This window comes from Crocuta crocuta, unplaced genomic scaffold (genome assembly GCF_008692635.1).
Source record: "Crocuta crocuta isolate KB4526 unplaced genomic scaffold, BGI_CrCroc_1.0 scaffold199, whole genome shotgun sequence".
NCBI classification, from domain to species: domain Eukaryota; kingdom Metazoa; phylum Chordata; class Mammalia; order Carnivora; family Hyaenidae; genus Crocuta; species Crocuta crocuta.
The window spans coordinates 740052-766626 of record NW_027533339.1 but is presented as its reverse complement, the minus strand read 5'-3'; the positions used below and the strand labels follow the sequence as shown (position 1 = coordinate 766626).

Below are 26575 nucleotides of genomic sequence, written 5' to 3'. Positions count from 1 at the left end.
ATTTTATATCTGTGCTTGATGCCATTGCCCACTTTCCCAAATGATTAAAGACCTTGGAATGGCAAGCATTGTTCTTTACTGTGTTGTAGATCAATGGGGAGAACTGTAAAGAGCTTAGGGGAGGTAAATTTCTCTGAAAACATTTCAAAAGTGTGGCTTGAGAAACAACACGTGGATATTTGATACTCCTGGATGTTAAGTCAATGCTCTTTTGGATGAAAGTAAGCAGAGTTCACCTTCTTAAACTATCTTAGACTTTCTCATATGATTTCAGAGAAAGTTAATAAAGGGTCTATTCACTTCATGTTTTTACTTCTCTAAAGAAAAATAATAAATCTGCTTTTTTTTAGAATATTGATATATCTGCACTTTCTTGTCATAAACTTGCCTTGCTCTGAAATTATCACTCAAAGGTCCCACCTCCAAATACCATCACATTGGGTGTTTGGATTAAAAATGAATTTGGTGGCCTCCTCCATGCCCATCCCCCCCTCCCCCCACATCCATCAGTCCTCAGTTTTTGTCAGCATTCAAGAGTCTCTCATGGTTTGCTTCTCTCCCTTTCCCCCACCATTTCCGCCCTTCTTCTCCCCCTTGTTCCTCCGTCAAGTTCCTCCTAATCCTCCTATACGTGCAAACATGTGATAACTAATTTGACAATAAACTATTAAAAAAAATAAAATAAAAGCAAGACAGGAAAAAAAATAAAAATAAAAAAAATAAAAAAAAAAAAAAATGAATTTGGGGGGGATGGCAGGCGCAGGGGATACAAACATTTAGTCTATAACAAATATCATGGAAGTGATACTATGTTTTTTTCAACACCTGATTTTGATCTGTTTCATTATCTCTGTCAACTCTGTTATCTTAAGGTTGTTTTTAAGTCTTTGCAACTGTAAAGTTACTGTTTTCCTTTCTATTCAATAAATGCCAGGGCGGAGTTACCTGGGGACTATGTAAATACATAATCCCTCCTGAAATTCTTCTACTGATTCATTTATATCAGTATGGATTCATGTCTTTTTATTATATTCAATATATTATAATTTGTATATATGTTTTATGTTCAAATTGTCCCACATTGGGCTAATGAGAGCCCCACCAAGCTGGCGTCTTTACTTTTTCAGCATGTCTTTGTCATTCTTCAAGCATTTGCCTACATAACAGATGTTTTAAGAATGTCTTGTACTTTTTTATTCTCCCAGTACAGAATGGAATCAGTCATTTCTTCAAGGAGCTCTGCTTCCTTTTACTAGATAGTCATATTTAGAGGGTCGTATGTAAGCTTTGGATGCTATGTGTGGCCATTGCTATGAGGTATTGCTGCTTGTATCCTCTCTGGACTCACACAGATACAGATGTGTTTAGCAAGTGTATATAAGGAGTGAATGTATGCGTGCATGCACTTATTTACAATTATACTCATTTCTATCTCAGTGTGCATGTTTGTAAAACCATGAATTCACACCAATGCCTTCAATGTGAATCCACACACAGCTTATCCTTGTTTTCTTTTTTATACCATTGAGAGCTTAAAATTTTTATTTACAGTTACATTCACCACAATACAGTGGAGCAGCCAGGATTAATGCTTTTCTTGGCATTATTTGATTTGAGCTCATTAGAATTTTTTTACTTTTACAAAGCTGGCAATTAATGGAGGCAGGAGCCAAACCCAGTTCTCTTTCCATGCTTATTATTTCTGTCTTAGTGTCTCTCTGTCTAAAAACACAGGAATTAAAATCTTGTACTTCAGCTTCATTGTGCATTTTTTGCCTTTCTTCTCTTAAAAAAACCTGAATAGTATGATTTATATAGAAATTTATGTAAAAATGTTATTTATCATTCAAAATATGTCAAAACCTTTGGATCATGACACCAGCTTACTAGTAAAAATAATAAAAGGCAGTGAGATTTATGAAAGGAGATGGACATTGGATTTTGTTATTTTAATGATATTTGCACTCCAGGGAAGGGAAAAAAAGCATCACTCTGATTCCTAAATATTTGTTTAAACACCCAAGAATTAATAATGTTGTTAAGTAGGAGATAATACTTATTTCTGTATCTCCATGAATTCCTCTAATTTTGGATCATAAAGAGTGTGAGCATTTGCTATACCCAAACACAAATAACTAATAACTGACTTAAAGCCATGTGAAATTGCAGCTACCACATTTATACAAATAATATAATTTAACTGGGTTTATGTTCTGTTATGTAGACTATTGCTTTGTGATTTGAAGGATAATGCATATATTACTTCTAAATAAGTTTGCTTTTTTCTCTGCCAAGAATGCTTTAAAACATCCTCAACATGTGAAGAATATTTCAGAAAATGGAGCTTTGCTCTGGAATGCTCTGTGGGTAGTTGGTTAGTATGCTGAATATTTAGTAGCTGCTAATGAAGCTCCTGTCAGCTGATCAGTGTCCAATTTTCTATTCTTGCATGGCATCATTCTATGAGAAGTCTTTGGAGAATTTAGTGCCCAGTAACCACCCTTAAGAGATACCTAAATCCACTATGAAATAAAAGCTTCTCTATTGATTTAATAGCCTTATTAAGACAAGCATACCATCTGTACATAATAACTTGCAAAGAGGATTTTGGACTAAATATTCATCATATCTTGTTCATAATTACTTTTGTGGGGCCAGATCTCATATTTATTAAATATTCCATTTGGGTTATCGTTTATTAACTGGCAGTTTTCTCCAGTTATATAATTTCTTTCTTGGAGTAGACTTTGACTTATAATTAGAAACTACTTTATTTATATATTTTTTCAATTTCATTCATATGAATATCATTTCAATAATGGCCCAGGAGTCCAACTTTACTAGAAAACGTTGATTTAGCTTTTATTTCTTTTCTTTTGACTTTTCTGTTTTCAGTCTCTTATTCAATACACTTGCAGGAAGATTGATTTTGAATAATACAGTCATGATGTCAAAACAGTACAAATTATACCCTGCTGCATCTGAAATGGTGAAAATAAAAGCTTTATTTACATTGTTGTTGTTTTTTTTTTTAAGAAAAGAATAATAAATGTTTTTCTCCCTTTCAGGGACTGTATTCAGGAAAGAAATGGTTCTTGTTTGTAGCCTGATACTGTGTTTTTTTCAGAAAGATAATGACTTGAAAACTCATTTGCTGGTCAACACAGTAGCAAATACTCTAACAGTACCTCCAGGGTACTAGCCACTGAGACCCTGATCTGTCTCCTCTCCCAGAGAGAGCTATTTGGGACGGTCATTATTGGCCCCTTCTTACAGAGGAGACCTCTGTGTGGCCTAAGTTAATAGAGTTGATATGTTGGGTCTACTGATGTCTAGTGTTCTGTCTTTTGGCATCTGCTCAGAACCAAAGTCCTACCATTTATAGCCCTTCTTACAAAATTAAATAGAAGTTACATCAGGGTTAAAGACATGGGCACAGTGCTGAATTTGAGCTCTCTAGATAAATTATTTGATATTTATCATCTTTTTCACACTCTTCCATTTCTCCTCAACATTTGACTGGCTAGTCTACATGGCAGATTTATGTCTCTACCTGTAAGAAATCCTAAACCAATGAGAAGCCAATTAACATACATCAAAAGATTTTTTAATGTAGAACTATTTTTAAAATTTATTATTACATTCTATAGAACTTTAGTCCTTTCCGCTTATTCTTTTAAATAAGCAACTATTCAAATAATTTTCATTGTGCCTTCCATTACAGGATGACTTCGATTAAGAGTTCTATCACTGTTTTTTTGGTGAATATCCAATGAACAGTCATTGGCATAGAGGAAGCATGATGAAATACAAATACACCAGATTTAGAGTTAAAATATTTTCTTTTATTTTTGCTCTGTGTGTGATCTGGACCAAGTAGTATTTCTGAGTCTTTGTTTTGTGTCTACAGAAGATAGTAATTATGATACCACCTTTGCCTATGTCAAGAAACCTTAATAAGGCTCAAATTGTTTCAATATGTTCTGTCATTCACAGCAAAGCTTTTCTGTCTCAAATATTTAGAGCTAAGTTTTAGTTCATTTTTGGAAACATCATATGATAATATGGATTATTTTTATTTCTGCTGTTGATTAATCAAAGAATGTAAAATTTTGTTCAAAGGGAAAGATGAGGGATTTTATGAGCTTTGAAAAGATTACTTGATGCAGATACTGCTTTCTAAATTCACTCACTTATTGGGGTGCCTGGGTGGCTCAGTCGATTAAGCCTCTGACTTTGGCCCCAGTCATGATCTCACCATCTGTGGGTTTGAGCCTCGCACAGGGCCCTGGGCTGACAGCTCAGAGCCTGGAGCCTGCTTTGGATTCTGTGTCTTCCTCTTTCTCTGCTCCTGCCCTGCTCAAACTCTGTCTCTCTCTCTCAAAAATAAAATAAACATAAATAAATAAATAAATAAATAAATAAATAAATTCACTTTGATGTTTAGATAACCCTTGTGTGATTTTTTTTAATGATTTGCATAGACTATTTCGTATTTACAGTTTATTGTTGCAGCTTTTGTTTTGTCAAGACTTGGAGTCACATGCCTCTGTTCTGTTTAAATCTATCATGGGATCTTGGGATTGAGTAAGTGTAGATATGCTAATATTTTACAAAATCCCAGACACTAGTGCCAGGCAGTGTTAGCCACATTTATTCATTATCTCATTCAGTCCTCCCATCTATGAGCTGGGTACTATTTTCACTCCCAAAGAACCTAATTATTCTGCAGATTCAATTAAATCAAAACAATATAAAGGTTCTCTAGATGACTTCATACCCAGTGCCTGGCCCATATTTGGCACAACAGAGACATTTAATAAATATTTGTAGAATGAATTATGCCACCTATTAACTACTCAGATTCTTAAAGCTAATAGTTCAAAAACTCTTTTTATTTTAAAATAATGCAATTTTAATAAATATGAAAATACTTCGTTATATGACTGTCTGAACACCAAGAAAATTAAACTTTTCAAGAGCATTTTCACTTTTTCCTATGTATAAAAACATACTTTGTGTGGCAGAGATTAGTATACTGTTCTTTAACAGGTGAAATGCCTTTCAATGTATTTAAAGGGTCTACCACTTTTATTAAGAAAATATTCTTTATATGGCCCATCTAATATTATCTTTCCTTATGTTAATGAAATCTTTTCTTAATCCCTTCCTATTCCAAAACAAATACAAAACTTCAGAGCTTCTAAAAGATTAGATTGTGAACACCTAAAAATTTAAGATATGTAGCCATTGAGAAATCATTGCTCCTGTCAGGAGACCCTGAGTGTTTGCCTCAACATACAACTGAGTGATTCGCTTGGGTTTTATCAGTAGCTTGAACATCAATGATTTTATTTTTCTAAAGATGACATAACAGAGTATCAGTACATATTCTGTGTATTCTTTTGAGTTTCATGGTGTTTATATGTAATTTTTATGTGATTACAGTTTACAGTGAAGTGTGTGTTTCCAGTGCAGTAACTGCACTAAATTATAAAAAGAACCAAGCATGACACGTACATCTCAACCAATGAAGATTGTTTGCTAATTAAATAAAATTTATGACTATAAAAATAGTCGTTAAAGACTATTTTTGTGAGTCTGGAAGTCTCATGCTACTTAAGACAGTATAAAAAATAAAAGTTATAAGAAAGCTGTATGTCTCTTAGAACCAAATTGTTGAGGCCAAGCATATAGCCACAAAACAAAGAATGATTAATTGTTTAAATGAATGGTGTTAAAAAAAAAACCCAGTAGGAATTAAAAGATGCCACATGAATGAGTGCTGAAATGTTTGCCAAGATTCCCTAAACAGGTGTATTTGCAAATATTTCTTGTACACTGTCTTGGTTACAAAGGAAATAACACACAGCCCTGTCCTCCATGAGCTTATGAGTTCAAGCTTGCTCATTGACTTATTAAGGGGCTGATTGATAACACCAGTTGAGAGCTTTTGTATAAGAAGCCACTGTGAATTGTTTGGTACTCAGAAAAGTGATTCAGTAGGTTGAGTTCTCTAAGAAAAATATTTATCTCTTACTAAAGATTCTTATTTCACTTTATTACACTACCTTTCTCATCAAAACCTCTGCATTGTCCGTAACATTTAAATAATTGGGTATAGTTGCCAAATCTTTTTTTTTTTGCTTTTATTTTTTTTAATTTCTTTTACAAATAGTTTATTGTCAAGTTGGTTTCCATATAACACCCAGTGCTCATCCCCACAAGTACCCTCCTCTATGCCCATCTCCCCCCTCCCCCCACACACACCCATGAGTCCTCAGTTTGTCCTCACATTCAAGAGTCTCTCATGGTTTGCCTTTCTCCCTCTCCCCCACCATTTCTCCCCTTCTTCTCCCCCATGGTCCTCCGTTAAGTTCCTCCTAATCCTCCTATATGTGCATATGATATTTGTCCTTCTCTTCCTGACTTATTTTGCTCAGCATAACACCCTCAAGGTCAACACGGATGGACCTTGAGGGTGTTATACTTGCCAAATCTTTTAATACTGCTTTTGTAAAAGCATACTGTTGATGTGATTGATGTGATAAATTGGAAATGTAGCACCACGCAAATAGTTTTTCAGTGAAAATCTCTTTAATCAATTGGGACCAGAGTCAAAACGCCTCTGTGTTTGAATTCATTCAAAGTCCCACCAAAAATAGGCAAGGATAACTGCTTGGGCTACCTTAGAAAGAGGCTATGGCTTTAGCAGGCAATTTGGTTTTGTGGTTTCCCATCAAATAAGAGAGGTTCAGTGTTTGCAGAATTGGAGTACAACTTAAAATATCATTAAAATTATTTATGGATGAACAATGAAAGTAGTTTAACTGAGCAAATTATGCAAAAACTTGTATTTGATCAATCACAGATATCTATGACATGACTATGTCATGTCAGACTATTTCCCTATACATTCCTTTCAAGACTTGGGTAGGTCAGGGGTTATTAACACAAGTTCTGGAGAAATGTGAAGTTAACTCTGAAAAATGCTGATGTTCATGTTTCCCTTCCCTTAATGGAACTGTAAGTTTCATATCAGCATATTTCATTAGGATATCAAACAGATTCAAAGAATGTGCTATATTTCCAGGTCTATTATAGCTGCCATTGCAAACAAAATATGTATGAGTTCTATGATTCACTAAGCACAAGTATGTAGTAATCTGCCCTTTAATGGCCTCTCAAAATGACAGACCAAATGGCTTTGTGAAGGTCAAGTCTGATTTAAATTGTTGATGAATTAGTAGCTAATTCTGCATGATTGAATATTAATATGGAACAGTGATAAGTAAGGCACTTTAAAGCTTAATGAGCACATTAATGAATAGGACAAAATGTTTTTCTTTTCACCTCATGTAGAAGTTTAAAGCTCCTAACATATTGACAATTTGTTAATTTTTGATAGCTGCTTTTTTCTATAAAAGTTTATGTGTTTAAGATATAAAAGATATTGATTTTTCCCCCAAGTTCCTGGTACCACACATTTGATGAGCTGTCAAAGTTGATGTTATCAAATGGCCAAGGCAGTTTTATATAAATTACTAATAAATGTAGAAGGTGAAAAAAAAGCAATTAATGTCTTCTAAACTACACCCACTGAGATAAGCATTCCAATTAGAAATTTCATTATTTCTACAGTTTGTTTTATGTTGAATACTGAGTTTTATTGCCAAATACCTGACAGTCAAATTGGAAACAAGCCACAACTGTCAACATGTAAAAGTTCTGGCTATTTGAATCTGTTACATTGTGATGTTTCTCATGAAAAATTAATGAAGAAAGTGCATTCAAAGAGATTCCTGGCAAAGGGAGGGGGGGAATGGATAGAATTTAATTACCCTTATTAAAAATAAGAAAGGAGCACTCTTTACATCCACTGTCCGATTAGTATGCAAGAAAGATTATCTTTGTTTTGCACTTGTGTATATGAAAAGGGGGCTCTGGAGTGTTCTTTATGAGCCAAGAAAGAAAAGAAAGGTCATGCAAATGTATTAGACTGCTTTTGGTAGGGCACAAGTCAATTTTGTCAGTTCTCCCTAAGGTGAGGATTTGATTTCTTATAAATGGTTATTAATTCTAGATTTCTTTAGTAAGAGTCTTTAGTAAGTGGCTCAACAATCTTAAGTCTTTGACACTTGCCACTTGGTACTGAATATTAGCATGGTTTTTCAGAGAGATGAACTTGTAGAAGAAAAGTAATGACTAGTGGGTCAATGTTAATGCATGCTAATGTAACTAGTATTTAAGTGCCTGGGGATAGATACAATGCCCTGAGAAATATAGAAACAGCTCAGGGATCTCAAGGTAAGTTTTTATTAACCTAAGTTGGGAGTTTCATATTTTTTTTATTTTTTTTTAATGTTTTATTTATTTCTAGGAGAGAGAGAGAGAGAGAGACAGCGTGAGCAGGGAAGGGTCAGAGAGAGAGGGAGATACAGACTGAAACAGGCTCCAGGCTCTGAGCTGGCAGTCAGCACAGAGCCCGACGCGGGGCTCAAACCCACGAACCTCGAGATCATGACCTAAGTGAAAGTCGGACGCTTAACCGACTAAGCCACCCAGGGCCCCAAAGTTGGGAGTTTTAAATATGGAAAAGAACAACAAAATCTAAGAGGTTTTTAAGAAACTCATTTCTAGGTAACTAAGCCAGTGTAGTTGACTTGGGAGCACTCGAGGTAAAATGCTTTGAAGCATTTTGGGTCAATAGCTGCCAAGTGAGATGTTTAATATGATGTGTGTAATACAATGGTTATTGATCTTTTTGCTTTTTTTTTCAAGTAACATTAGAACAATTCTATAGATGGAAATGTATCATATTGACAAAACCTTTAAAGTCACAAAGAACAGCCTGATGAAATTCATATGGAGTAGATTATCAAAATTAGTGTAATTTGCTAAATGCCCCATTCTATTTAGAATTTGTAATTTTCCCTTGGAGCTCTGAAAAATCATCTTGAAATTTCATTCTTAACTCTTATTTCTGACTTTTGTCCTCCTCCAAAGCCTTCTGCTTGGCTAATGATGTGTGAGCATTCACATAAACAGGCTGTATTCCTGCTCCCTCAAAAGAATCATATCTTTCAACCTAAGTAAAATGTAGATCACGGTAGTGAATTATTTTTGTAATTTTTTCTTCTCCATCTGTAACTAGCTGCTGGGACAGGAAAATATTCTCTAGTGAATTTAGATGTCAAGTCCAACGTTCTTAGCAACGTGTGGTCTTTCATAAATCTCCCTGCAGAAGAGCCAGAGTCCACATCTCCCCTGTTCTATTAGTCCCCCTGTTTCTCTTACAACAATCTGGACTTGTTGAGAGAAACCTTCCCTTCATTGGGAACTTTATTCTTTAGTAATAGTCTGACATTTGTTAAAATCTCTCTGTAGTCCTGAACTATTTCTCTGATCAACTGTCGACCAGAAGTAGTTTTCTACTATATATAGTAGAAAACTTTTTTTCTTTCCTCTTCTTTCTTTCCTTCCTTCCTTCCTTTCTTCTTTCTTTCTTTCTCTCTCTCTCTCTTTCTTTCTTTCCTTCCTTCCTTCTTCCCTTCCCTCCCTCCCTTCCTCCCTTCCTCCCTCCCTTTCTTTCTTTCTTTCTTTCTTTCTTTCTTTCTTTCTTTCTTTCTTTCTTTCTTTCTTTCTTTCTTTCTTTCTCTTTTCTTTCTTTCCACTAGGTTATATTCTTATTTAAGCTTCAGAATCATTGGAGATTTTCTTAAAAGTCTGGCAAAACAGACTAGTTTGGTGGCAAGGGATTTGGATATAAATGACACATGGAGGAACTCACAGTGTAGGGAGATAAACTCATAATAATACAAGAAAATGGAATTTAGGTACCTACTGCTACAGTAGTTCTGAGGAAGTGAATATTAAATATATTTGAGAGAGTTTTTATTCTAAAGAAGGTGATTTTGGCTTCATGACTTTCCAGAGACCCAGAGTATTTATTGGACATGATTCGTCTGGAGAATGGTAAGAGTTACAGTGTGAGCAGAAGAAACTTTGCTATGGATATCATCCATGAGAAGTTAAGAAAAATGGGGCCTGATTTAAAAGGATTTTGCTAGCTAGATTTAGGAGATTGAGTTTTTTCTGCAATGATAGAGGGGAGGCAGTAGAGAGCACATAGACTTGACTGACAACACAGCAGAAGCATCAAAATGGAGTCTTTTCCCTAGAAATTGTAACGCAGATTTCAGAAAGACTCATAGCATCATAGAGGAAATTGCAGGCAACATGCAAGGAGAAGTGAGGTGCCTTATTCGATGATTTCTAATTTTTTCTTACTAGATTTTGTGCTTTTGAGTAATTTTGGAATTGATGGCTTATGAAAATTAACCAGAGGTCGTGAGGGACAGTTGATTAAATTAATTCCAGACCCAATGAGAATTAAAACTGTTTTATAATGGTTTTCAAGCAAACTCCCAAGTTCTAATCACGTATAAATGAAATTCCTTCAAATTCAAAATTTCTTCAGTATAGAATATACCTTTCTAATGCTAGCTGGAAGAGCTGGTAATGTCAGTTATTAATGTGGATCATCATGCTTGGGGTATTTAAGAGGACTGCAATTTCTCAAGATCTAAGATCTGGGACAATATTGATATAGGATAGGGAGAAGTAAACTTTGGATGAGTTGAGGATTCAAAATTTAGAAATTTCAACTCTTACTGATTGAAAATGGTATAGGTCTTTGGAATGGAGGAAAATATTCTCTTACTCTGAGGAATATACACTTTATACACTTTTGTGTTGCTTTTTTTTTTTTTAGTTTCTTTTGTTCTTTGGTAAGGGAGACTTTCAGATAATTTTCAGATTAATTGAAACTCCCTACAAAGAAATTCCTTTAAAAAATTTCATCAAGTTGAAGCTGACCCTTATGAAAAATACAGAATTTTACTTAAAAATTACAAGAAAAACAGCAGATTAGAGATCAGGTAACTGAATCCAGTTAACCTGCTTATTCCCTGGATACTCTCCAAGACAGCTCTACTGGATCCCACTGTTTTCCCTCAACAGGAAGTTCCCTGTCTAAGCACTTTTACTTGTGATGTCTTCATCTTTCTGGCCAATTCCACTTGTTCTTAAAGGCCCATTTCAGAGTTTCTTTTGGTAGTCACTGACCTCCTCTGGCACACATTCTATAATTTCTGCTCCCTCTATGATCCCAGAGAACTAGATGTGTTTTTTTCATTATGTTCTTTATCACATGTGTCTGAGCTCTTTGTTAAGCTATTGGTCTCACATAGACTGTGCATTCTCCTGGCCAGGAACAATATTGTGACTGTATCCTAATCTAATAGTGCAATGCTGCCTGGTTTGTATTAGCTTCTCAACAAATGCCAAATAAGGTAAGGGGAAAGATTAATGGACACTAGCTCTTTAATCTTGGGCATCTGACTTGTTGACATAATGTTTGCATCACTTTTTGTCTTGCAGAGGATCAAATTCCCAGGGGCTTCCCTACTATTGACATGGGCCCACAGTTGAAGGTGGTTGAGCGTACACGCACTGCCACCATGCTTTGTGCAGCCAGTGGGAATCCGGATCCAGAAATAACTTGGTTTAAAGATTTCTTACCCGTCGACACAAGCAACAACAATGGCCGTATTAAGCAGTTACGATCAGGTAGGGTCTTGTTACTGTTTCAACTAACTCTTAGAGAATTTTTTTTAGCTTTCTCTCTCTTTATTTTTATTTTTATTTAATTTAATTTTAATTTTTAGGTATTGATTTTTCTCCCTCTTCTCTTTCTCTGTTATTTAATGTGTTGTCCATGTTTGTGATGTCATAGCCTGTTTCAGAGTCTGTCTTTCTCTCTGTGTGTTTTGCAGCTTCTGTTTAATCCACATTGCTCACTGCTGTGACTGTATTTTTGATGATTTTTTTAATTTACTGCTTTTCTGCAGTACTTGATGGATCCATTTTCTCCTCTTTCTTTCTTCTCTCTCTGTTTTCTTTTGAAACAAATTTATTTCAACATTGGACTTCATTCTGAACTTGCAAGGAGCTCCAATGGTTGTATCCATTAAAAACCAAAATACTCATATTAAACACTAAAATGATTCAATTTTATTAAAGTGTGTTTTCTCTGTCTTTTCTGCATTTGAACTCATCAAGGTACCAAAGTTTAGTTAAGTTTGGTCACATCTGCTTTCTTTTCACTAATACATAAATGACAGAAATGTTATCTCATAAGTAACCAGATGTATTTTTTCAAAAATCTTTTACTAAGTACCAATGCAAGGAGGGGATTTTTATTAATACTATTATTGTATTCTTTTGAGTGAGCATTTTCTACACATAAGCCACAGTAGTGTGCGCCCACACTAAAGAGTCTTGAACCCTCCAGTGACTGGATCTACAGAAGTCTGCTTTTGGTGTAGACTCCAACTTTTGCTGCTTCCTTCTCTCTTTCCCCTGGCTGCCCTTTTCTCCCTCTCCCACCTCTACCCCAAGTTCATCCCTTTGCTCTCTTTAGATTAAAAATAGAGATAATTCTAAATTTCTTAAGTTTTAGAGCCTGTCCCTAGGCAATTTCACTGGGACATGTAGTAATAAGCTGTTTGCTTTGACGTTGGGAGTTATATTGATATAGAATTCTAAGTTGTTTAACTGCCTGTCTTCCCAGAATTCTCAGCTTTTGACCTGTCCTGTGATGTTAAAGCGTCTTGTTAACTGCCTCTTTTGCTTGTTGTCAGCAGAATTGTGTAGATTAGCATTCTGTTATTGTAAATAAAGAATTAATTATTCACATGTAACATAGATGATTTAGTATATAAAGCTTTAATTCTGAAAAATTTGTACCAAATTATAAGGAATATAATAATATTTTTATGCTGTCTTTCTTCTCTCCGTATTTAAATCTCCAGAATCTATTGGTAAGTGCTTAGTTCTGAAGCGCACTTCACCCCCACTAATTTCCATATCCAGAATATTATTATTATTATTACTATTATGATTTTATTAATAAAATGCATGGCATGCATTTTACTAACTGTCAGTGTAGACACCAGATCTCGGTAGTGGCGCGCACACGCACACATCCACAGAACCGTTATTGTAAAAACACTGTAGAAAAATAAAATAGTACACAAGTTATATTACACAAATGTAGCATAGTGAGTAGAATAAAATATTCAATCAACAGTGTTTGTTTCCAGTTAGTCCTTAGTATTTCCTGTAAGAGTATATATATATGCATACCTATATATATACTTAAATAGATTAGACAGGATTTTTCCTAAACTATGTCTTTAAAAAGTATTGTTTAGTTTTTTTTGTCTTTTTTTTTAAGAATATGAGGCATATAAGATATAATTCTAACCCTATATGACCCCAGACCTAAGAACTCAGTTGTTTCTCTGAGAAAAGCAATGCTGCCTATTGTGGACTTTGCCCTCTGTGGTATAATGCAACTTGCTTTTATAATCTAATAATACTATCTAATATATTCCTGTTTTACCAGTATAGTAATTCAAGTTTCTTTTAAGACCTTATTTAATTCTGTAAATCTAATTTAATTCTTCTCCCCAGCCCTAGCCTCCTCCTTCTCGTACTAATGCTTCTTCTTTCTAATCTTATTTGCATTCATATTATCCACCCAGGTGGTACACCAATAAGAGGTAAGAGTGCTGAACTAACGTTCACAGAATGATCTTGCTCATTCTTTCTGTCCTGTCATCACTCTCATCTTTGTCCTGTTTTCAAATTCATTCCAATAATATGTCCATCAACTTTATTTTTCTCCTTTGTACTGTTTGTTTATGATTAGTGACTCTCATATTGTGAGTTTTCCTTTTCTTTTTCTTTTCTCTTTGTTTTGTTCGTTTCTTTCTTTATGGAGATGATTATTTAAGTTGTGATATGCTTCAAAGAAAGCATATCCAGGTCGTTAGACCACAGACCAGTCACAGCGTACCATCTGTCCCTCTTTTTTTCCTTTTCTTCTTCTTCCTTTTTCCTTTTTTTCTTTTTTTTTCTTCTTTTTCCTTTTTTTTTGTCCAACTGGAGAAAAAAAAAGATCATTTTTTTCTTCCTTAGCTGTTCTTGTTCTGGACCAAAGCCAAGATGGTCTGGAGAACAGTGGCAGACATGCAGAAGACAGCCTGGAACATCTACTTTTTGTCTTTATCTTTCAAAAGGTTTTTGCTTTTGTTCTTCAATTCTTTTTTCTCTTACTGTCTTAAAAGTCAAAGAATGACTCCCCTTTCCACCTGATCCCACTCGCCTACAATCTGACAGCAATGCTTTTTTCCCCCCACTTCTTTTTTTCTTGGATTACTCGCCTCTGGATTTTTGGATCTTCTGTCCTTCAGGCTATGGAAACAAACGGTGCTCAGTATTCTTGGTGGTATGTGATATTGCTGGTTTGTCATACTTTGACTCCGTGTTCGTTTCTTTTAGAATTCTTGTTTTGGATTTTTCTTGGGGTTTTGTGACACCACACTGCTAATCCCACTGGTGGATTTTGATGGGTGTCTGAGGGGATCCGTCTTGAGGTCCTCAAGCAGTGGCTGGTTGGTTCTTCCTTGCTGGCATAGGCCGTGCTTTTTAACTTTTTTAAAACCTTCTAATTCAACTGCTCTTTGTTTTTCAGCAAATGTAATAAATGATTGTAAGTTGTGACAAACTGTCTTTCTTTTCTTAAAAATCTGCATGTCTTAAGGGAGTTTTGTTTCTTTAAGTAATATTTTCATGATATATAATGACTAATTTTAATTTTTTGCTTTGTGCAGCCTTTTTGTACTCGCTGCGTATTTTTGCCTTTCTTCAGCAGAAGACTTTCTTGAAAACCCGGCCTGGTTTTTTTTGAGCATACCTATCTTTTGCGCCACTTTTGGTACCCAAATGGAACAAAACAAAACCACACCAAAAATTAATCTTTTGTTTGATTTAAAAGCCATACTTCCTTGAAGCAGCCTCACCCATCTTCATTTTATTAGTCTAGGAAATGAGAGTATTAATTATGACTAGAAGTCTTGCTTGGGAAAAGAGATAATTGTTTTCTTATGCTAGAATTGATGATGTAAAAAAGAAATAATCTCTATATGTTTTTCTCATCGCATCATTTTCTGTCTGTGCACCTTAGCGAGAGATTGAATCGACGTTGAGCGGACCTTCGCTTTGCAGGGCTTTTCATATTGTTAAGAGGTTTAGCTATCTGCACTGAGAAAACCTTCTCTGACCATATCTTTGGCACTATATTTTATATCCATACAGGAGCCCTTCAGATTGAACAGAGTGAAGAATCTGACCAAGGGAAATATGAGTGTGTTGCCACCAACAGCGCGGGCACTCGCTATTCTGCCCCTGCCAATTTATATGTCAGAGGTAGGAATGACATAACCTGGTATCACTTCTTCACTAAGGCTCAGGGGGAGTTGAGAGACACATAAGATCTGTGCTGTTTTGTCAGTAGATACCAAGGTGATACACTAGTAGTTGTAGTAGCTGAAGCATTTTAGTGAATAAAGAATTAAAAATCTTGACCTTCTTGTTAAAAAAAAAAAAATTTGACAACTTTTGAGTACAGTCTATCCTGAGGCTTGAAGTTTGTAAGTATATTTGCATTTTTACTGCATTGATTGAACTGTGCTTGGTATTTGTTTGAAGTTTTCCTCTTTTCCTTCTTTTTTCTGTTGCTGTTTCTCTTCTGTTTCCTTTATCAAACCCTGAAATAATTGCTTGGTGTGCTACTAATCAGTTTTCTGGGCCACTCCAAGCATAAAGGTGTTTATGTCTTCAAGACTTCTGCTGTGGAGCCCATAAGGATAAAGCTACTAAAACAAAACAAACAAAAAACAAAACAAAGGTGCTACCTGCAAATAGCACAATTGTATTTTTTCTTTCTCTGCTTTTTTATTTATAAACACATGGTATTATGTGTGTCCATATGTCTCTGCATATATTTACACTCATTTTTAAAAGTTATTAACATTCCAAAAAGTTGTAATATTTCAAATACCATCAAATCCTGATTGTATTTTTAAAAATACTGTTAATTGTCCTTGGGACAAGAATGAGTTATGAGGATACATTCATGTTTTCTCATAAAGTAATACAAATGATTACATTTTGAGCTTGTACCTTTCATGCCAACTAAAAAGAAGTAGCTCTTCTTCCCCAGAGTTTTTAAAAGCTGGTTCCTATAGCTTCTTGTCCAATGGAAATGCTCTTCTTCCTGGTCTACGTGTCTGTGAATAAGCACAAAAGATGTGGGAGGGGGTGGGAATCGATTAAAGACTGTGAGGGCTTTAAGTTACAATAGGATGGATTTCCTTAGGAAAATATCTAGCTTGATTTTGAAATTTTTGTTTGAGATAATTTTGTTTCTGTGGGGATGTTTTGCTCTCCTATCTTCCTCTGGAGTCTGGGGTGGGAGAATATGAAGAAAACCGTTTCTTCTCCAAATTCTTTGAAAGTCCCTTGATCCTTTTCTTACAATGGTGACCTCCTTTGCTGCATGAGGCATGTGTACCTTCTTCAATGGGAAAATTTCAAAATGATGCTAGCTATTGTTTCTAATACCATATTAGTCCATGAGATATTGCTAACATTTTCAGCTGAGGTAGGAAAAGCAAATAACTAGAGCAAATAAAGATGTTCAAGTAGCAGTTGAAAGCCTTGATATGGCCTTTTTACTCTCTCTGTGTTTCCCTTGTTTTTCTCCTTTCCTCATTTCATTGTGTTCTGCATCAAACCCCCTACATCCCTCAGAGCTGCGAGAAGGTTGGTGTGTTTTTTACTTTTTACCCACCTTACAAAACTCTTAATTAAACCAATAACAAAGAATACAAATGAAATGAATGTAGCTGCATTGTGGTCTTCTTTTGGTTAATGGTATGTTTTAGCAGAGAATGCCCTGGCCATGGCTTCCAGTGCTTGCTGGTGGTATCTCACTGTGGTGCATGATGGGAAAGAATGTACCTGGGTGCATGGTAACTGGTAACACTTAACTCTCTCAGGTCCCATGAACTTGGGTCAGTGTTCCTGCTTTCCTTCCTGCTCCACTCTTCCCGTCTCCCACCCCACCTTTAATTTTTGTCTTACAAGGATGCCTGCTACCCATAGAATGACTTTTTGTAGTTGTTCTCCTAATCCCGAGCATGAAGACTAAACTCTCCTCTATTCTTCTTGATATGTTCTTTGACACATTAGAGTGTATACTGGCTCCTGCTTGCTTTGTGTAACCTGTGAAGTGGCTGCAGGAGGCATGCTTAGCTCTCTCTTCTCTGCCTATCATTCACCCATGTGGCCATCACAGTGAGCCCTCTCGAATCAACGGAGGTTTATCTCAATCTTAACTGTAGCCAAAAAGTTTACAGACAGACTTATTTACTTATCATCTTCTTGGGTTATGAGGTTTTTTTGTTTATGAACTTACATATAATTTTATAAATCACTCTATTATTCATGTTTAAGGTATGCTCCTAATGATTACCTCTGGATCTAAAATACTCTTGGTGGAATGTTTTGCCAATAAGAGCCTAAGATGAAGCCTATATGTCCCTTACTCTCTCTTTGTACCATGTCCAAGACATATGTACTTAAGCACACATAAACATGCAGATTATCTGAAGCAGGAACACTGAACTGTAATTGCTTGGTAATTTTTTCTGTGTTGTGTTGTTTTAATACGACCTCTTCTCTTAATGTCATGTTTCATCGTATGTTTTAGACCCAATGTCCTTCAATTTGAATGTAGGCATAAAAAGCCTTTTACCAGATTTTGTCACCATCATCTGTGTTGTTTTACCTTAGATATGTCCTGAATGAAATCTTGAATGTGAAATACCCAGCTCCCTTCCCTAATTTGCAATACTTACCTTTGACAACCTAGCTTAATCTTCCTACTTTGAAACCTATGATCCCTTAAATCTGTTTCCATCACTGTACTCTAGTTCCTCCCTTTATGTTTAGTGTCTTTACCCTGTTACTTCTTCTGTTGTCATTGTTGTCTTGGATTTTAGCCATTCTCCCATTGTCCTAAGCACGGGCCTTGAGACTTCATTTTGTGCATGCTTTGCATGATCCAATCCAGTATCTCTACTGGCATTGACTTTGTTTCTTCCATGAGTGTAAATTAATATATGTATATTTTTCTGTGTCCATTCCAGTGTTAGTGTGAGGTCTTGAGGCTGCATCTACTCTTGAGTCTGAAAGCAAATAAGCTGCACTTTCCGTGTACTCTAGACAATGTTTTCCAGGGCTGGGATGTGACAGTGTGGTCCCACACATACATTCACATCAACTGGAAGTGCACAGCACTGAAGTTGGTTTTGATACTCAACTTAAACCTGCTGGTGACCTTCCTGCCCCTTTTCTGCATATACATGCATGCATAGAATCTTTGCTGTATGCATGCATGTATATGGTTTTGTGTTTATATTATGCATGATGTTTGTGTATTGTTAGTTTGTAGATAGTTTTTTTTTTTTTTTTTGTGGGGCCCTTCGTAGGTCTGAATCAACTTTTGTATGAATGTGTCTAAGATATCAATGACTACACTAAATTTTTTATCTGTGTATACACATACCATACTTGTATGGTTTGTATTATCCACAGTTTTTCTTTCTTTTGTTTTTGGAAAATCCACAATATGTTTCAGTTGTTTAATTGTGTTTGTACAGTGCATGCCATATGTTTAACAAGCCACTTTACCTTGCCTTGTATGTTTTATCATCTTCCCTGTGTTTTGTTCCAGTTCGCCGTGTCCCACCAAGATTCTCTATCCCACCTACTAATCATGAAATCATGCCAGGTGGAAGTGTTAATATCACCTGTGTGGCCGTGGGGTCACCAATGCCTTATGTGAAGTGGATGTTGGGGGCAGAAGACCTGACACCTGAAGATGATATGCCAATAGGAAGAAATGTACTGGAATTGAATGATGTAAGACAGTCAGCAAATTACACCTGTGTTGCCATGTCAACATTGGGTGTCATTGAAGCAATAGCACAGATCACTGTCAAAGGTATGCTCAGTGGTTCTTGCTTTGAGGATCTGGGTATAGTCAACTCACCTGACTAATTTCTTTACAAAGTCTATCCCTACAATACTAAAATGAATCAATTCATTATTCAGTATTTCAAATGCCAAATTCTAGTTGTATCTATGGTAGCATATAGGATACACATATTTAGCTACGTAAGCAGATTCTCCATTAAAAGGTTGACAGCGTAAGTAGTGATAATCATCAAAATATTTAACAATAGGCTGAGCCCATACACTAACCTGGCAGAATGAGGAATGTTAAATGCAGTCAACCATTTTGAACTGATACATACAAGTTTCATATTAATCCAGAATCCTGGCAAGAGTGACATAATAGAAAAGGCCAAAGAAGTATTAATAAATGCTCAAATACATGCAGACAAAAGAAAAAGAAAGAGTTAAATCAACATGGTCTAATAATACGCATTTTAAATTTTTGATGGTTCCTATCATAAAAAATCAAAACATAAGAAGAATTTTATTCTATTTTAAATTTATCTCATGTTCTGTACATGAATTGCTCAAGAAATGTTATGTTCCTTAAATGAGTGCACTAAATATAACTAAAGTACTATATTCCACAAATACTTTTGAAACAAAGAAAACACAAGTAAGTGTATGAGGTACCAATTGATTTTATCAGTGTTTATAGAATTCTAGAACCCTTTTGCAAAAAAGGGCAAACTGAGGTACTGCAGGTGTCTGGAGCTATTGCAAAAAATGAACACAAATTATCTTTGCTTTCCAGAAAGTATGATCTTAAAAAAAGGAACATGTATGTTATAATTGGTGTCTTACCCCCACCAAGAATATATATCAAATGTATGCCATATAAAAGCAATAATGACATGAGAAGAAAGATACACATCAGTGTCAAAATTTAGTCATTTAAAAATAGTGACATTGTATTGCATAGCCTTAACTGTACTAAACATGCTCACACTTCTCCATAGATTATAGACACAAAACCTATACTGTACAGTAAATGTGACAGCAAAACTAATGTCTGTTAAGTATCAGTAAACACAGTTTTAATTGGCAATATTTTACTTACCTGAATAATTCAGAAAGACATCTAGGGAAAATTTGGATCATCTACTCTTTTGAAAAATGCAAACCCAGAATATTTAAACAAATATCTTTTTATTATTATTTTCAGCAAAATCCCTTGGCCAAATATTATCATTCTATAGTTCTTAGAGTAAAATGCAAATATTGAATCACCTCTCCTATAATAACTATCTCAGCTTTAAATATTTGAAGGTTTACTGAAGACCTTCAAGAATTCAAAATCAGGAGTCACATAAATGAAAATCTTGTTCAACTTCTTATCTTTGTTTTCCTGACTCTTGCCATTCCTTACCCTCCACACCTCAGAAGTAAATAAATATAGGGGTGAATCATGAAGGCAAAAACTAAATCAATACAACTGGAAGAGAGTGAGAACAATGTATACGGACTCATTCATTCAATTAGGCATTCATTTGGTTATCACTGCTAGGCCTATGTATTGGGGATACAGTAGTATTTAAGTACAAGTTGACTACTCTTAAAAAGCTCTATTCTCAAGAGTATTGTACTTTTTGCTGTTATGTTGACAAGGAAAAAGGATACTAAAGGGCTAGTCTTCTGAGTATTATAGTCTGGGCTTTCTCCAAAATGTTAGCTGATGGAATTATCCTTTCTCCCCTACTAACAATACCTTTCAAAATCATTCTCCAAGGTGATATACTTTAAGTATGAGGTCACCAGTGTGGATGGTTTGTATTCTTAATCAGTAGCATTTTAAGTGGGGTTCTTCCTCTAAATGGAAAGAATTGGAGCTCTAAAAAGATGGATTTATTTGCAAATATTTGTCAGGTAGCTATAATTTCAGACATTATTGATATATTGAGTATAGAATATACTCAATTGAGTATAGAATACATATTATGACAAGAAATGCTTTAAAAAGTTATTTGTGAATGTACTGTAATTTAGTTCAGCATATTTTAATATTAACTAAAAAACATGAAATTGAAATTAATCATTTTAAATTTACTATTCTTTCTTAAAATTCTTGGTTAGGTTATATTACCATTATTTAAAAAATAATCTATGCCTAACAACTGGAAAATAACATGGGTATTATTCTTCCATAGCAACTTAATGCCATTTCAATATATTCCAAATTGTGTGCTTTCAAATGTTGGCATTTAGTTATATCATTTATTTCTTGAAGGAAGAGGTTAACTGGCCACACTCATGGTTATAATAATAGTAATAATTGCAACTAATTAATTTTAAGGGTGCTGAATACATTTTAAGAGCATTGCTGGAATAGTTCATTAATCTTCACAGCAAATCCATGAAATACAGTTACCCAACTGTACCATACCAGTTCAATGATACAGTTTTTCCTATTCTTCACATGAGAAAACTAAAGCAAAGAAGAGGTTATGCAGTGCATCCGAGATCACATAGCTAATAAGTGGTGGATGTGGATACAAGCCCCCAAATACAGTGCACTAATGTGCTTCTAGTAAAATGGGATTGTCCCCTATGCATCTGTCCTACCCACTTAGAAAGCTATCTTTTGTTATAATTTAATTTAATCTTCAGTAGATTCTAATTCTGTCATTCCAGTAGCAAAGTTAATGGATCCTTGTAACACCTTAAATATGATGGATACTCACTGTCCCTTTTTCTCCCCCTAAGCCTTACCCAAGCCTCCAGGAACTCCCGTAGTGACTGAGAGCACAGCTACAAGCATCACATTGACGTGGGACTCTGGGAACCCTGAGCCTGTCTCTTACTACATCATTCAGCATAAACCTAAAAATTCTGAGGAACCATACAAAGAAATTGATGGGGTGGCAACTACACGCTACAGTGTCGCTGGACTAAGTCCCTACTCGGATTATGAATTCAGGGTTGTTGCTGTTAATAACATTGGGCGGGGACCTCCCAGTGAGCCTGTGCTTACACAGACCTCAGAACAAGCACCGTCCAGTGCCCCACGGGATGTCCAGGCGCGGATGTTGAGTTCAACCACCATTTTGGTACAGTGGAAGGAACCTGAGGAGCCAAACGGACAGATCCAAGGATACAGAGTTTATTATACAATGGATCCCACACAGCATGTCAACAACTGGATGAAGCATAATGTAGCTGACAGCCAAATCACTACTATTGGCAACTTAGTGCCCCAGAAAACATACTCTGTCAAAGTTCTGGCTTTTACCTCAATTGGAGATGGTCCCCTTTCAAGTGACATACAAGTCATCACTCAGACAGGAGGTAAGTCAGGTTCTAGATGGAGAGTAAGGAAGGAGAGAAGGAGTTGGTGCTAAGATGCGTGTATAGTGAAAACAAAGAAAGAACAAAGATAAATGTGAATTTTAATTTTTGAGACTTAGAGTTTCTAAATGAGAGGTTAAGATAAGGCATCTGGAAAGAAACAGGCACGGATGCCTAAAGGACTAAATGGTTTTAAGGGGCGCCTGTGTGGCTCAGTCTGTTAAGCATCCAACTTCGGCTCAGGTCATGATCTCACTGTTCGTTGGTTCAAGCCCCACGTTGGGCTCTGTGCTGACAGCTCAGAACCTGCAGCTTGTTTCAGATTCTGTGTCTCCCTCTCTCTCTGACACTCCCCTGCTCATGCTCTCTCTCTCTCTCTCTCTCTCTCTCTCCGCCCCCCCCAGAACCTGCAGCCTGTTTCAGATTCTGTGTCTCCCTCTCTCTCTGACACTCCCCTGCTCATGCGCTCTCTCTCTCTCTCTCTCTCTCTCTCGCCCCCAGAACCTGGAGCCTGTTTCAGATTCTGTGTCTCCCTCTCTCTCTGACACTCCCCTGCTCATGCTCGCTCGCTCGCTCTCTCTCAGAAATAAACAAAACATTAAAAAAATAATAGTTTTAAGGAGAGACATGCATTTAGCATCTATTTATTTATTTTTTGATTTGTACCTAAATGATTTGAAGATTTTTCTGCCTGAGATAGATGAATGCATCCTCCATGCAGCATTTTTGAAATAGAACTGTGTCACTTTATAGTAGTGACTCCGGTGGAACACTTTTACAAAATTATTTAACTTGTGAAAGGTTGGATGGTTCAAGATAAGGTTAAAAATAAAACCATTTGCCATGGGGTCTTGGACATTTAAATGTCTTATATTTTCCAGGAAGCTACCCACTAAAAATAATTTCTTAATGGATTTTTTATTATTTTTTTCCCTTTGTATGCCATCATGGGTAGAGAAAGACAGTTATCAAGATCTGAGATCAAACTTTGTGCCTCATTGACTCATTTTATTGGGCATTAGAGCAGACATCAAACTATTTTATGGAGAAATATTTGGCCCTTCCAGGAGTTTTATTTTCATAAGCAGATACCAAATCTCTCTGGTCTTTGATTCAAAGTGATCAATTTTGCCTTGGTTTGGGAATATGACATAGCAGCTATCTTCTAAAGTTTATTCTTGACCATGTGAGAGCTATTAATTTGACTCCTTATTGTGCTGATGCCTTATAACTTGTGTTATTCTGAGTGTTTTGGCAGAATGCCATTGGTTGTTCCAAGACTCTACATAAAAACTATATTTTTGAAGATAGTAGCTATAATCTGTAGGTGTAACTCAGTAGTAATCTTGGGAATGAATTTTCTCAGGTATCAGAACTAGATAAACCTATGTTTAACTACTGACTTGTTTAATGTTTCACGCTTTATGAATAATATGACTCAGCGTGTTTACCTATTTTCCCTGGCTACTAGAGATTTCAGAACATATTTATAGCCTGCCTGGCTTTGTTTTATTTTTATACTGTTATTTGGTTATCACTGGTTTGTTCATAGATTTTTCTCTAATAATATGAAAGATAACTAAAAGAATGTGTTTTATCACAATTATACTGAAAACCATTCATATATCTTCCCTACTTGGCTTTTGAAGTTCTTCTGTATTTATTTACTATATTAACATACAAAAAAATTCAGTAGATTATTTTTTCCACAAGTCTCTCATTGGAAAATGTAGAAGTATATGATTCTTGTTCTTTTTGTTAACTAAAGCTGGTCAACTACTGCAAGAGTATTTTTTACCGCACTATTTAGCAGCTCCATAGCCATTTAAAGATAAAATGTACAAGAAGAACAAGAAAACTAAGTGCTCCACTTAGTTTTTCTGATTTTTCAGTGGCGATATTTTAAAAAGCCTTGGTCTTGAAGTAATGTAACCAGAGTTTGAATCCCAGCCCATCAGTTTTAGCTCTATAACCTGAGACAAGTTACTTCATTTCTCTGAATGTATTTTCTCATCTAAAATAATAACCAGCTGGGGCACCTGGGTGGCTCAGTTGGCTAAGCCTTCCACTCTTGATTTTGGTTAAGGTCAGGGTCTCACTGTTGCGGATTTGAGCCCTGTACCAGGCCCTACCCTGACAGCACAGAGCCTGCTTGGGATTCTTTCTTCTGTCTCCCTCTCTCTGCCCCTCCCCTCCTCGTGCACTCATCCTCTCTGCCTCTTTCAAAATAAGTAAAGTTTAAAAAATAAAATAATAACCACCGTATCAAGTTTAGAGGTTGTATTTGGTTTCTAGGACTTCTGCAACAAAATACCACAGACTGGGTTGCTCACAACAACAAGAATTTATTGTCTCTCCGTTCTGGTGGCCAAAAGTCTGAAATCAAGTTGCCCATAGAATTGGTTCTTTCTGAGAGCTGTGAGGGGGCTTTCAGGTCTCTCTTAGCCTCTGGTGCTTTGGTAGCAATCTTGACTGCCCCTTGTCTGGTAGAGGCATGGCCCTGATCTCAGCCTTCATTGTCACATTATGTCCTCTCTATGTCCAAATTTCCCCTTTTATAAGGATTCTTGTCATAATGGGTTAGGGCCCAACCTAGTGACCTCACTTAAATAATCACATCTGCAACATTCTTATTTCCAAATACAATCACATTCTGAAGGTTAGAAATTCAACATATGAATTTGGCAGGTGGCGGGGGGGGTGACACTTCAACCCCTAACAGGGTTATAGCTTACATAACAGATAGAAACATTATATAACTTAATAAATAATATATAATCATCCTCATAATAAAAATAGCTAACATTTGCCAGGTACTCTTCTATATAATTTGCAGGTATTAATTTTACTACCCAATTAGGTACATGTGGAATTATCCTACTTGCCAATAAGTAAATTGAAAATTGAAGATGACTTAGGAACTTATTTTGGGGTCCTAAAGTTGACAAGTGGGAAAGAAGAACTTATTTTTTTTAATTTGGGGGAGAGGAGAATTTAATTTTTTTTTTATTTTTTAATGTTTATTCATTTCTGAGATAGAGAGAGAGACATTGTGAGCAGGGGAGGGTCAGAGAGAGAGGGAGACACAGAATCCAAAGCAGTCTCCAGGCTCTGAGCTAGCTGTTAGCACAGAGCCTGACGTAGGGCTCGAATTCAAAANAGTGAAAACAAAGAAAGAACAAAGATAAATGTGAATTTTAATTTTTGAGACTTAGAGTTTCTAAATGAGAGGTTAAGATAAGGCATCTGGAAAGAAACAGGCACGGATGCCTAAAGGACTAAATGGTTTTAAGGGGCGCCTGTNAATTCAAAACGTGAGATCATGACCTGAGCCGAAGTTGGATGCCCAACCGACTGAGCCACCCACGTGCCCATGGGGAAAAGCAGCATTTAAATCCAGGCTCCCTAGCTACTTTAAGGCATCATTATTTTTAAAATAATAGTGTGCTTTTTGATAGCTTTGGTGCCTGCTAGACGTGTGTGCCCACCAGGTGCTCAATAAATAAATAGAAGCAGTAAACATATATTCATTTATTCATGTCTATATTTAAGAATTACATGTAATTTACTTCTGTGGATATTAGGTTATCCGAGTGCAAAACTATTTAGATGTAAAAATATAAACCATTTAGATGTAAAAATAAATAAGCTTATCTGAAAGTAGTGAAAGGAATACCTGTTTTCACAAGTTATTATACTTGATCACTAAATGTGGTTCTAAATTTCCTAACTACAAATTTAAACAAAAAAATCTCTAATGTTTAAAACTTTTTTTTTTTCTGATATGAGAAATATTTAGGTATCAAAGATACCAGATAGTTCCTGGAACTACATTCAACCAAAACATCAGAATCTTTGGGAATCATGAGAATCCTTATATTCAGAACACAGAAAACACAGGCAATAATGACGTTGGTCACAATTTTCTGAAATATCTAAACTGACATTTAAATAGACCATATTTTTGTTTTCTGTATCCCTAAGGAGCATAATATATTAACATGAGTTACTGTGATCCAGTGACACTGAACTGGGGATGAATGTGTTACAGATGGTTGTTCCCAGTCTCTATTTTTATACGATTTCCAAGAACCTGTATAATAGTTGTACTTTTCATACCTATTGATTGAGAAGATATATAATGACATAATGACTTGTGCCTGCCAAGATCGATAGGCTAAGAAAACCTTCCAGAGCACAATGATTTGATCTGTTCCCTAGGCTTAATTAACAAAGGCCATTTGATGTTAGTGGACACCTGCCAAATACAGTGATGTTAGTTTTAATATAATTAATG

General features: G+C 35.7%; 1 protein-coding gene across 1 annotated transcript in view; it reads left to right on the top strand.

Moving 5' to 3' along the window:
• The window catches only part of PTPRD (protein tyrosine phosphatase receptor type D), a 413276-nt gene that overhangs the window by 196229 nt on the left and 190472 nt on the right, over positions 1–26575 (top strand). The window contains exons 4-9 of the mRNA XM_077748273.1: positions 11443–11631; positions 12876–12884; positions 13611–13628; positions 15226–15336; positions 18710–18979; positions 21697–22278. Coding sequence (XP_077604399.1) covers positions 11443–11631; positions 12876–12884; positions 13611–13628; positions 15226–15336; positions 18710–18979; positions 21697–22278 — 1179 coding nt within the window. The remainder of the gene's footprint in view (positions 1–11442; positions 11632–12875; positions 12885–13610; positions 13629–15225; positions 15337–18709; positions 18980–21696; positions 22279–26575) is intronic.